Source organism: Sarcophilus harrisii, chromosome 5 (assembly GCF_902635505.1).
Source record: "Sarcophilus harrisii chromosome 5, mSarHar1.11, whole genome shotgun sequence".
Classification (NCBI taxonomy): Eukaryota; Metazoa; Chordata; class Mammalia; order Dasyuromorphia; family Dasyuridae; genus Sarcophilus; species Sarcophilus harrisii.
Genome location: NC_045430.1, coordinates 61785608 through 61797935, shown reverse-complemented (window position 1 = coordinate 61797935; position 12328 = coordinate 61785608). Strand labels below are relative to the sequence as shown.

The 12328-nt window shown below is 36.3% G+C and overlaps 1 protein-coding gene across 12 annotated transcripts in view; it reads right to left on the bottom strand.

The window, feature by feature from the left end:
* ERC1 (ELKS/RAB6-interacting/CAST family member 1) overlaps positions 1 to 12328 on the bottom strand; it is a 339530-nt gene that overhangs the window by 202685 nt on the left and 124517 nt on the right. For all 12 annotated transcript variants that reach the window (XM_031939566.1, XM_031939573.1, XM_031939569.1 and 9 more), the window contains one exon: positions 7564 to 7701. In XM_031939566.1, coding sequence (XP_031795426.1) covers positions 7564 to 7701 — 138 coding nt within the window. The remainder of the gene's footprint in view (positions 1 to 7563; positions 7702 to 12328) is intronic.

Here is a 12328-nt window from a genome sequence, read left to right as displayed (position 1 = left end):
TATATTTCCTTTTCAGTTACTCACAAGCCAATTTATTTAAAAGATATCAAAAACATCTTAAACTTTATGGCATATAAAGCATGCAATTTAAAAATTAAGTAAGAAGGGATATGAAAAAGGGATATTATTAAAATGATTTGTTTGCAAAGGGGTTGCTAAGTTGGAAAGTTGAAACAGCAAACCCTAAAACCAAAGTGTTCTGAATCCAAGAAAGTCAGGGAATAGTGACCATGTCCTTAAAAAACAAAACAAAACAAAAACAAAAAAAAAACCCAAGTCTAAAATACATAGGGATGTTTTTTATCTATTTCCCAGCTGTCCCAGGATGAGTCAAGCCACTTCTTTAAATAGTCATTCTTAAAATAACAAAAAAACCAAATAAACCAACATCTTTGTACATAAAAACACTATGAAATAACAGTAAAGATTAATGGTTATTTCACCCCAAAACTATAATACAATTTCAAGTGGTTAAAAATATAAAAATAATAAGTGTCATTTTTTTAAATTAAAAAATACACAAAGATAATAAAATTGATTAAGAATGATTTTTTTTTTAAATAAAAGAGCAAGCAAAAGAATTATCAAAAAGATGTGATTAAGAAGACATAGCATAGGATTACTTGAAGGGGTTCCAGGTGGTCAGTTTGAAATATACATCTATCAATCCTGTTGATCGACATCCCTTTATTAAGCATTTACTACCTGCTAAATACTGTGCTTATGCACTGTGAATACAACAAAAAGTTCAAGAAAAAAAAAAAATCCCTGTCCTCAAAGAATCATTTTCTAGTGAGGAAGATCACAAATAAGTAGGTACATAAAAGAAACATCCAAAGTAGATACTAAAGGTAATCATATCTGGGAGATGCTGGCATATGAGAGCACTTTTCTCCAGAAAGTGACTGGAGGAAAGAAAATAATCCTGAGAAATTCTGAAAGAGGAAAATGCAGGTAGTGGGGACATCAAGTGTAAAAATAAATACAAACAAATAAAATAAACCTAAAGATAAAAGAGATCAAGGTGAGTTTTTAAAGATGAAGTAAGCCTGCATATATTTGTAGACAAAAATAAGAAGCCAACAGACAAAGATAGACTGAAGTCAGAGAGAGGGGATAAGAGAAGGAACAATCTGCTAGAGAAAAGGGGATGGAGTGGGACACCTATGAACACAGATCTGCCTTGGCAAGGACAAAGGCCATCTCATATGGAGAGATTTCCCTTCTTTCTTTAGGGAATTTTCCAGAGGTTGGTAAACATCTACCAGAAATCTGATTAGGTGACAAATATGTACTGAATGAACCTCAAAGGAGAACAGATTAAGTGACGGTGGTAGAGGATGAATAAAAGTGAACGGAACCAGGAAGAGCTGTGACTCCTGCACCATGACAAGGTAGGAGGGAAAAGGGGAAGGTAACAACTCCAGAAAGGGCAATCGGAGCACCTGGGTCTTCAAGAGGATTGAGGTTTACCTGAATGCAAGGAATTGGAATGAGTGAAGAAGGACAAGATGTCAGATGACAATCAGCTTGTTACCTGTGGAGAGGACAACAGAGGAGGCGGGCAGATCTTGGATGGATTGCTGGGAGGGGGATGAAGGAGAAAAAGTGGACCTCGGGAGCAGGCACGGTGGCACAGAGAACACGGCTGTTCTGTAAGAGTTGGAGGATTCATGGGATTTAGAGGTCATGATAATCACTGAGAACCAATGCCTGTGTGTTCTCAGCAGGTCAGGCAGAAGAGCAACAGATGGTGATGCAGAGTGAGAGGCGAGGCTGGCTTTCTCCTGGTATGAAGGTTTTGAGGAGAGAAGAAGCAATTGCTGAGTCAGCCTTCAGGGTGGAGTTCTCTCAGGCTCGGCAAAAGCATATGGCTAGAAATGAGGTCAGGGAGAAGGGCTACGCCATGACTGGCGCAAATTAAGCCATTTTCTTTCTAGCTGAAGTGGAGAATGATTTAGATTTACTCAGTCATGAAGCTTATATCTGGGATAAGATTTGAACTAAGGAAGCCTTGGATTCTTTTTCATACAAAGCCAGTATGGTTGAATTGCAGGGTACAGAAGAGCAGTATACAAAACTGGAAAAAGTCAGAAAGAGCCAGGTTGTGAACAAAGGATAACAGAGAACTACTGGGGTTTACTGAGGTGGGGGTTTAGCGGGGGAAGGTGAGGAAGGGTGAAGAGTGGAAAGTGGCATGTCACAATCGGACCTATAGAAAGAGAAATCTAAATCTTAACTGTGCAAAATCCCATAGTGAAGATAATTACTGGAGCAAGAAAAGTTTCAGGACTTCCACTGCCATGATAGGGATAGTTATGTGGCACAGTGCTTAGGGTGCCGGTCCTGAAATCAGAGACTCATTTTCATGAGTTCAAATCTGGTCCCAGCCATTTACTGGCTGTATTATCTGGGCAAACCACTTGAACCCTGTTTGCCCCAGATCCTCATTTATAAAATGAGCTGGAAAAATAACGTTTTGGTCATGTATACTTATTGTGTATCTAATTTATATTTTAATATATTTAACATCTACTGGTCATCTTGCCATCTAGGGGAGGGGGTGGGGGGTAAGAGGTGAAAAATTGGAACAAGAGGTTTGGCAATTGTTAATGCTGTAAAGTTACCCATGCATATATCCTGTAAATAAAAGGCTATTAAATAAAATAAAATAAAATAAAATGAGCTGGAGAAAGAAATGATAAATGACTCCAGAATCTCTTCCATAAAAACTCCAATGGGCTCACGAAGACTCAGACATGACTAAAACAATTCCAGAACAACAAAAATTGCCATGATATTCTAAAACTAAACATGGTTAATGTGTAATAAATTCAGAATAGGAGGAAAGCCCCAGAATTGATGGCAAAACGTGTAGCTTCCTGGAAAATCTTGGAATTAATTGTCTTCAGATATGGAATTTATCTTTTCTAGTAGCAGTTGCTGAAACTGGAAACTTTTGAAAGGATTTTCTCTTTTCCTATAAGATGGAATGTATGCCAGTAAGAGAGTGCTGAATATTCTCTTCTGTTATAACCCTAGGGATTTCACAGAATCAAAGATTTATAAGACACTCAGAGGTCATCTAGTTCAATCTATATTGGAATACTGAACTTGAATTCCATGGCCCACCAAACTTTTCAGACACATGGCTATCTAGCCAAATTTCCCAATCTCATGCTTGTAAAGCTGACTTTTTTTTTAACCCAATAGTAACATTTTACAATCTTTATTAGATACTATCTGACTAGATATTTTAAGATCCTAATTCATCTATTATTTTGGCCCTTTTAGCTTTGTGTGTCTACAAATCTGATAAGCATAACTTTCTTGGCCTTTGTGTAAATCAATAATAAAAATAAACAGAATGGGGACGAAGATTCTCTCATTAAGGAACTATTATCAAGATGATAGTGACCCAAAACAACTATTCCTTCAGTCTATTCATTCAACAAGCTATGAATCCACTTAACATTACTATCCCACAAATATCCAATTTCCCTACAATAAACAAATAAATATACCACTCAAGAAAAGCTTTGATGAAATCAATCTAACAACCCTTTTCAAAAAAAGAACAAGATTTCTTATCAGCATTTCTACATATTACCAACAAAGCCCAACAATATAAAGAGAAATATCATTTGAAGTAACTGTAGATAATATAAAATTTTGGGAGGCTACTTAACAAGACAAAGTCAGGAACTATATGAACACAATTACAAAACGCTTTTCACACAAAATTAGATCTAAATAACTAGAAGAATATCAATTACTCATTGATATTCTAACGACCCAATACCATTTTAATACAACTTCACACAAGACTATGATTTACAAAGTGACCTCTCTTTTCCCCTTCCACTTCTTTTTTTATAGCAAAAAATTTAAGACTTTTTGTCCAGTGCTGCAAAACTCTTTTATTCTTCACACTGTTTCAAATGTCACAGAAATAGTTCAATTATCACATCTGCTACTTTCTATAAGAGATGTATGTAGTTCAGCTGTGTCTGTTGACTTGAACTTATCAAAAACAGCTGCATTATAATTGGGAAGATGCAGAGCCAAAATGGAGTAAAGACAAGAACTCAACCATGCTCTCCCCTACACCACTCCAAATTCCTTTAAATAATGACTCTAAACAAAATTTAGATCATCAGAAGATGCAAAAGGTTGAAATCAAATAATTCTCCAGCTGAAGACAATTTAGAAGGTCAGCAGGAAAGGTCTATGGCATCAGGGTGGGAGTTGAGCATGCAGTCCCAGTGCAGGCCATACCAACACATTGCAGCACTGGCCCCAGGGTCAGCAAAGCAGGAAATGGCCTAAGAACTTCTGAGTCAGCGACAGTACTGGTGGCTTCCAGACCTCTCAGGCTAGAGAAACCAACAATGACTAAGGCCAGCAGAAAAGGTTTGCCAGGAGGATAAAAAGGTCTAGGAAAGCTGGCAAACCAGGAGTAGGTGTGGGCAGTGGTGGTGGTGACAGCTCCCAAAGGCCTCAGGTCACAGGAGGTCTCCTTACTAGCACTGAGGAAGGATTCTGTTGCTTTAGCACACTAGATCTCACACTTACAGTGGAGCAAGGACACTTCTAACAGTTCCAGGGCTGGTGTCAGGTTCCTAGAAGAATCTCTGAAAACAGCTGTACATAACTGTACCCTCCACTCTGGAACCAAAGCCCTACTCTAACAAAGAATTAAAAGCCAAGTTAACAGGCTGGGAAAATGAGCAAAAACAAAAGAAGATTCTGACTTCAGAAAGTTGCTATGATGACAAAGACGAGCAAAAACACACCTTCAGAAGATTAAAAAAACAAAAAAATCAAAGCTTCCCCATCCAAAGCCTTCAAGAAAAATAAGAATTTGTTTCTGACCATGAAGAGCTCAAAAGAGAAAGAGAAAAAATTAGGAAGAGAATTAGGGGTAAAACAAAAGGAAATACAAAAAGCTAATGAAAAGAAGAATGCCTTAAAAAGCAAAATTGGCCAACTGGGAAAAGAGGTATAAAGCTCACTAAGGAAAATAAGTCCTTAAAAATTATGATTGAGCAAATAAAAGTTAATGACTTTATGAGAAATCAAAATACAATAAAGCAAAATCAAAAGGATAAAAAAAAAGAGAGAAAAATGAAATATTTCAATGGAAAAACAACTGACCTGGAAAATAGATTCAGAAGAGATCATTTAAGAATTATTGGTCTGCTTGAAAAGTTAGAACCAAAAAAGAAGCCTCAATATCATCTTTCAAGAAAATATTAGGCAAAATACCTCCCCCCCCAAAAAAAAAACCCAGAAAAGCAAAACAAAAACTAATTCAAAAATGCTGGAGCTACAAACAGAATTATATAGGACCTATCAGCAGCCACAATAAAAGACCATAGTTCTGGAATCACATTTACCAACAATCAAAAGAATTAGGCCTGTGGCCAAAAATATCATCTCCACCAAAATTATGAGAATGACAAAAAATGGACATTCAATGATCTTGTAGATTTTCAGAAATTTCTATCAACCAAACCTGAACTTAAAAGAAAATTTAACATATAAGAGCCAATATCAAAGATCAATTCCAAGGAACTCAACTTGGACAATTTGGATTTTGTTTTGTTTTTACATGGGATATACACTACATGTTTAAGATAGACATAAACAATAGGGTAACTCAAAAGAAATATTGGGACAGAATTAAGGTAAAAATAGTAATTCTATTATGCAAATGAGGTGCAGAGGAAGAATATACACAGAGGCATTAGAGCGAGGAGGAGGGCTCCTCCATAGTTCTGAAAACCTATTCACATCAGGAATGGGTTAAATAGGCAACAGTTAAATATGCAACACTACATATATAGCATAAAAGGATAGCACCTTCCAAAATCCATAAAGAAATAAGGGGGAAGAGATGGGCAGATGGGGAAGAAAAGGATGCTTCAAGAAAACAAAGGAGGGATCCACGGCTGGGGGTAGGTTAAGTAATAGCAAGACAAATTAAGGAGCAGAATTAAAGCAAAGAATCAGCAGTAGGAAAGATAGATGTGTGTGTGTGTGTGTGTGTGTGTGTGTGTGTGTGTGTATGGTGGGGGGAAGTTGGGAAGGAAGGTGAGGTGTATGTTTGTGTGTACATATGGGGGAAGGGGGCAGAGATAAAAGGGGGTAAAAAGAATAAAGTAAACGTGCAGATTATAGAACAAAAGAACAATTTACAAGAAAGTAAAGATGGAAATCATGAATATAATTTCTTCTAGTCATATATATATACTTTCTTGAACTGATATTTATTGTTATATATTTTGAGTCCTCCCTGATGTTCTGCTAGGCACATGATAATATTCTCTTTTGTGTTGTTTTATTTTGCTTTTCTTTTTTCTTTTTTTTTTTTTAATAAAATAAAATTTTAAAAAAGTATCAGGGAAAACTGTCCTGACATTCTAAAATCAGAGGGTAAAGTAGAAACTGAAAGAATCCACTGATCCCGAAAGAGATCCCAAGATGAAACCTCCCAAGAATATTATAGCCAAATTCTAGAACTCCAAGGTCAAAGAGAAAATATTACAGGTATCCAGAAAGAAACAATTAAAATATAGTGAAACCACAGTCAGGATAATATAAGATTTAGCAGCTTCTACCTTAAAGGACCAGAGGGCTTGGAATATGATATTCCAGAGAGCAACAGGGATAGAATTACAATCAAGAATCACCTACCCAGCAAAACTGAGTATGATCCTCCAGAGGAAAAGTTGGTCAATTCAATGAAATAAAGGATTTTCAAGCATTTGTGATGAAAAGACCTGAATAGAAAATTTGATTTTGAAATCCAGGACTCAGGAGAAGCATAAGGAGATAATCAGGAGAGCGATAGCATAAGGGACTTTATAAGGTTTATCTGTTTAAATTTCTACATGGGAGGATGATATAACTCATTAGAACTTCCTTATTATTATGGCAGTTAGAAGGAGTGTGTGTGTGTGTGTGTGTGTGTGTCACACACATATAATTATACAGAGAGAGAGAGAAAGAAATACACAAAGGTAGAGTGTAAGTTCAATACGAAGGGATAATACCTTTAAAAAAAAATTAAAGGGTGAGAAAGTATTGGGAGAAAGAGAAAGAAAGAAATGGAATAGTGCAAATTATCTGCCAAAAACAAGGCAAGAAAAAGCTTTTACAGTGGAGGGGAAGAGAGGAAGAGTGAATGAACTTTTACCCTCATCAGAATTGTCTCAAAGAGGAAATAACATATACACTCCATATGGATATAGAAATTTATCTTACCTTGAAGAAAAGTAGGAAGGGGAGGAAGAAAGGGGAGAAGATGATAAATGAGAAGGCATATTGGGGGAGGGAATTGTCAGTAGCAAAGTTTTAAAAAACAAATGTAAAAAATTTACTTTAAATGTAACTGGAGAAAATAAAAATATATATTTTTTTAAAAAAGCATCTAGGTACTTTCCAATTTAATTTTCTACTATTCATTTCCCCGTATATGTTCCCTTTGTTTTCAAAATATTATTTAGCAATAAATACCATCCCTAAAGTGTCAAAATTAACATGAGATTTACCACTCACCTTCTCTGAAAGGGCTTCTTCAAGAGTAGTCAATGCAGTGTCAGTATTGGTGGTGTCAGCTTGTAGAGATTTGACTCGTTCTTTCAAATTGCTCATCTGTTTCTCCTTATCTCTAAGTTGCTCTTGAAGATTTTCTATCTATTAAAGAAAGCCAAAAGGAAAGCCAACTGAGAAAAGTAGACACAAGAATGAATTTAAGTTCTTCACTGCTCTGTTTGTAGTTGCCTGTGAAGCAAAAATATGAGGTCTTTCTTCTCTTTTTTTTTTTGGCTGAGGCAATTGGGGTTCAGTGACTTGCCCAGAGTCACACAGCCAGGAAGTGTTAAGTGTCTGAAGCTAGATTTGAACTCAGGTCTTCTGACTTCAGGGCTGATACTCTATCCACTACACCAACTAGCTACCCCAAGGCCTTTATTCTTTAAATATAATTCAAACCAGCTCCCCCAAGTCTCAGTTTCAAAATTGCTCTTAATACAATTCTTGGCCATGGTGGAAAGAAAATGGGAAAAAAAAAAAAAAAAGGAAACGAAGTGAAAGCAGGAAGAATATCAGCTTAAGTAAATCTGTGATATACACACACATCACAATATTTAAACACTTCCAAGAAGATGAAAATTGATAAAAGTAATGTTCTTAAAAAAAAGTAACAGAAAAATAATATAACAGCTATATGAAACAAAAATAGGTAAATAACAGTTAAATAATAATTTAGATTTGTATATTTTTTTGGCACAATATATTATCTCAATTTATTTGCAATCACTAATGAGAGTATATCTCTTCAAAAAGATTTGAAAGCTGAACAGAAAATTAAACAATTTTCCCAAAGTGAGAGGCAAATCAATGGTGGACTATAAACGAAAGGCCTATGAATGGGAACACAATCAGGAAAAGATGTACACAAATTAACAGATCCTTGTGAAAAAGTTAAGTAATAGTTATGGTTTTCACAAAATGCATTGATTTTGATGCCCTTTAAAAATAACTGTAACGGTTTCAGGCATAAGGAATATTTCTCATCTTAATAAAATCAATTGGCTAACATAACCATCTGAAATGAGATTTGAATAACAAAGAATTCAAAAATTTTGTGATGCATTATTATTATTATGTGGCAATCTAAAGACACTGATCCATCTTCCAAATGTTTTTCTAATTAATCAATTCAATCAAAATTCTTCTGGGTTTTTTAAAAGCATAGTTGAAAATATGACCTCATATAAATAAAAGCCAAGGGACACCAAGGTTTAATGGTGATATGGGGTGATCTGAACTTGTCTTCTTGAGTTGCCATATTTTCCAGAAAGATTGTACATAAAATATGCAAGATTCCTGAACATATTAAGGATGAAAGTCTTTTCCCCTACTCCTGTGCTGGCATAATTAGTTGTTTGTATCTTTAGCTGGACTCGCTATGTGTCCTTGGAAGTTGAACCAGCTACAAAGACAGCTATCAGTCAGCCTGTACCAGAATGAGAAACTATGAAACTAAGACCTTTGCAGATAAGTAGATTATCCTATTTTCATAGTATAGCACCTCTCAAGAAAAAAAGTGCTACTTTTACCTTATTACATGTTCATGTTTTCTCCTCCCTTTTCATTTCCTTTCTTTTCCCCTTCAAGAAGGGATTCCCCCCCCCCCCCCCCCAATCCCTGCAGTCTTTTCCCTCCTGCCAAGCTATTCCTATTTAGGAAGCACTTATTGTCCATTTCTCCCCTTTTTTGTGGCAATTTCATAAATATGCAAGCTTCTGTTTGTATTACAAACACATACGTGTTTTTCTTTTGTAATAAATCAAATTATTACCCATATCCATGGAGTTTTAATTTCTGAATGACAGTTAAAAACAGGGGTCCTCAAATTATGGCCCGCGAGCCAGATGCAGCAGCTGAGGACATTTATCCCCCTCACCCAGGGCTATGAAGTTTCTTTATATAAAGGCCCACAAAACAAAGTTTTTGTTTTTACTATAGTCCGACCCTCCAACAGTCTGAGGGACAGTGAACTGGCCCCTTATTTAAAAAGTTTGAGGACCCCTGGTTTAATTGATGTCAAAAGGAGGATCAAGATCAGACAAAATGACTCAAGTCCTCCTGTCCCTGGTACTTGACTCCCTAAGCAACACTTCTCTGCTCCAATCTCCTACTCCTTTCTCTTTCAATTGAGTGCCCTGTTACAAGAGACTCCAGATTGTCCACAACTAAGGAGACAGCAGACCCTGCTTTTGAAAGAACTCTCATGTAAGGCATTTTAACCCTTTAGGATATCCCAAACAAAATAGATTCGAAAGTCCAATGATACAGACAACTGGGGCATACTGAATGGATAAGGATGAAAAAGTTATCCTAGATGGACAGGATTGGGCTTCTCCACTCTAGATTTTGGTGGTGGTTAGCTAGAAGATCTGGTCAAATGGAGCTCCATGTTGGGCTCTGATATCTGAGTGGAGTCAATCAACTGCAATCAATTCAGGATCTATGATGAACTCTGGTTTCAGGTGACCTAATTAAATAACAAGCAGAACAAAGTGGGCTCTAATTTGAGCTCTGGTTTCTAGTAATCTGAAAATAAGTAAAGACTAAAAAACTCACACAAAACACAGAACATATGAATGAATTAAGAATATAAAAATAAAATAAATTTTTTTGTTTGTATGTTCGCCTTGGTTAATAAGGCATCCAATGAAGCCACCTGTAATGGGCTGAAGCTCTTGAGTCACACTGAGGTTCCAAGCACTTGAGGCTAATTAGGAATTGGATAATACTCTCTTAATATATGCTTAGAGAAAGAATGATCCCGCCCACTCTGTGCAAGTTTGATGTGTATAGGAGATTGTGTAGAGGATTTGGTGGGTGGAGTGTGAGAGCCAGAGGCACTGCTGGCTGGATTCGAATTGCGATTGCTCTCACCTCCTATTGCCATTCCCCTTCACCTCTGCAAAGAATAAAAGATCAAGGATTTTCCCTTATCCTGACTTCCTGACTCCAGCTGATTTTAAAATAGGCGCTCATCACAGCCACCTAAGGAGAATGCCACAGACTAAATGTTAGAACTTCATGGCTGTAGGACCTGGATAAAGGATCTTAAGAATTATCTTGACAATGTAGGTAGGAAGGTTAAATATCTGGAATTTTAATCAGATGTCTTAATTTAATCTGTATATCTGAAGCCAAGGCTAGCAAGGGATTTTCAGAGCTGATAAAAAGATTTTCAGACCCTTTATTGCTTTATTATGAATTCCTTAGTAAAAAGAGTCCACACATACATGTGTTTTTCTCTTGTAATAAATCAAAATTTAATTTCTGGCTGACAACGAACAGAGAATCTGTTTCAAAGACAGAAAGACATGTTCAAATCCCATCTCTGACCCAAACTGGCTGTGTGACTTAGGCAAGTCATTCAATCATTCTGTGCTCTAGTCAATTCTCAAAAAGTTGCAAGAAAAAGTGACACTTTCATCGGTAGAGGGAGTTTCCTCACCTGAAAATTCCCAGCATCAAGGAAATGACAAATCTAATCACTATTCCCTATAGCTGTCATCAGTGAAAAGAGAAAATTCCTTGAACGATAACAATAAGGTATGTTTATATAGTGTTTTTAAGGTTTGCAATGTAGGTGTCCCTCTTCAACTCTTCACTATCTCTCATCCCCAATATCCAATCCACTGCCAAAGCCTGTCAATTTTGCCTTTTCTACATCTCTTGAATATGCCTCCTCCTCTCCTCTGATACTGCTATCACTCTATTAGAAATCTCAAACTGGATGTCTTGCAGGAATCTTTTGCTCAATACAAAGTCAAAACTCATTATCTTTCTCCCTAAATTCTTCCCCCTTTACAGCTTAGTAAAGGAGACACACACACACACACACACACACACGTAAAGAAAATAAGACCTTTAAAAAAAAAAAAAGACCAGATTAAATAGTAAAGCAGGCACAAAAAATCAATGAGAAGAATATCTTAAAAAGTATAATTAATTGGCCGAATGGAAAAAGCACACAAAAATAATTCTTCTTCTTCTTCTTCTTTTTTTTTTTTTTTTTAAAAAACAATCCAACAAACATTTATTGCATCTACTATCTATGTGCTAAAAACTGTATAAGAGGCCCTGGGAACTCAATGAAAAAGGAAACAATTTTTGCTCTCAAGGAACTTACAGGAAAAAAAAAAAAATTCACCTCATTAAAGCACTCACAATTGGAGGGGACCTGGAAAGTTTCCAATGGAGGTGGTACCCAAGATAAATCTTGAAGGAAGTCAGACATTATAAAAGATTGGGATGAGGAGGAAGGGGATTCTAGACATGAAAGACACCCATGAAAGACAAGATTCTTCTGGAGAACAATTTAAAACTATGCCCAAAGGGCCATAAAACTGCATAATCCCTGACTCAGCAGTGTCTCTACTGGGTCTTTATCCCAAGGAAATCACAGAGGAGGGAAAAGGACCCACATGTGCAAAAATGCTTGTAGCAGTTTCCTTTGTGGTAGCAAAAAAATTGGAAAGTGAACAGATATCCATCAACTGGGGAATAACTGAACAAATTGTAGTACATGAAGGAAATGGAATATTATTGTTCTATAAAAAAAAAAAAAATAGCTGATTTCGGAAAGGCCTGGAAAGATTTACATGAACTGATGCTGAGTGAATCAAGCAGAACCAGGAATATATTATGCACAATAACAGCAAGAATGTGCAATGATCAAAGAAATACAAAAATTCACTGGTGGAGTTGTAAACTGATTCAACCATTCTGGAGAGCA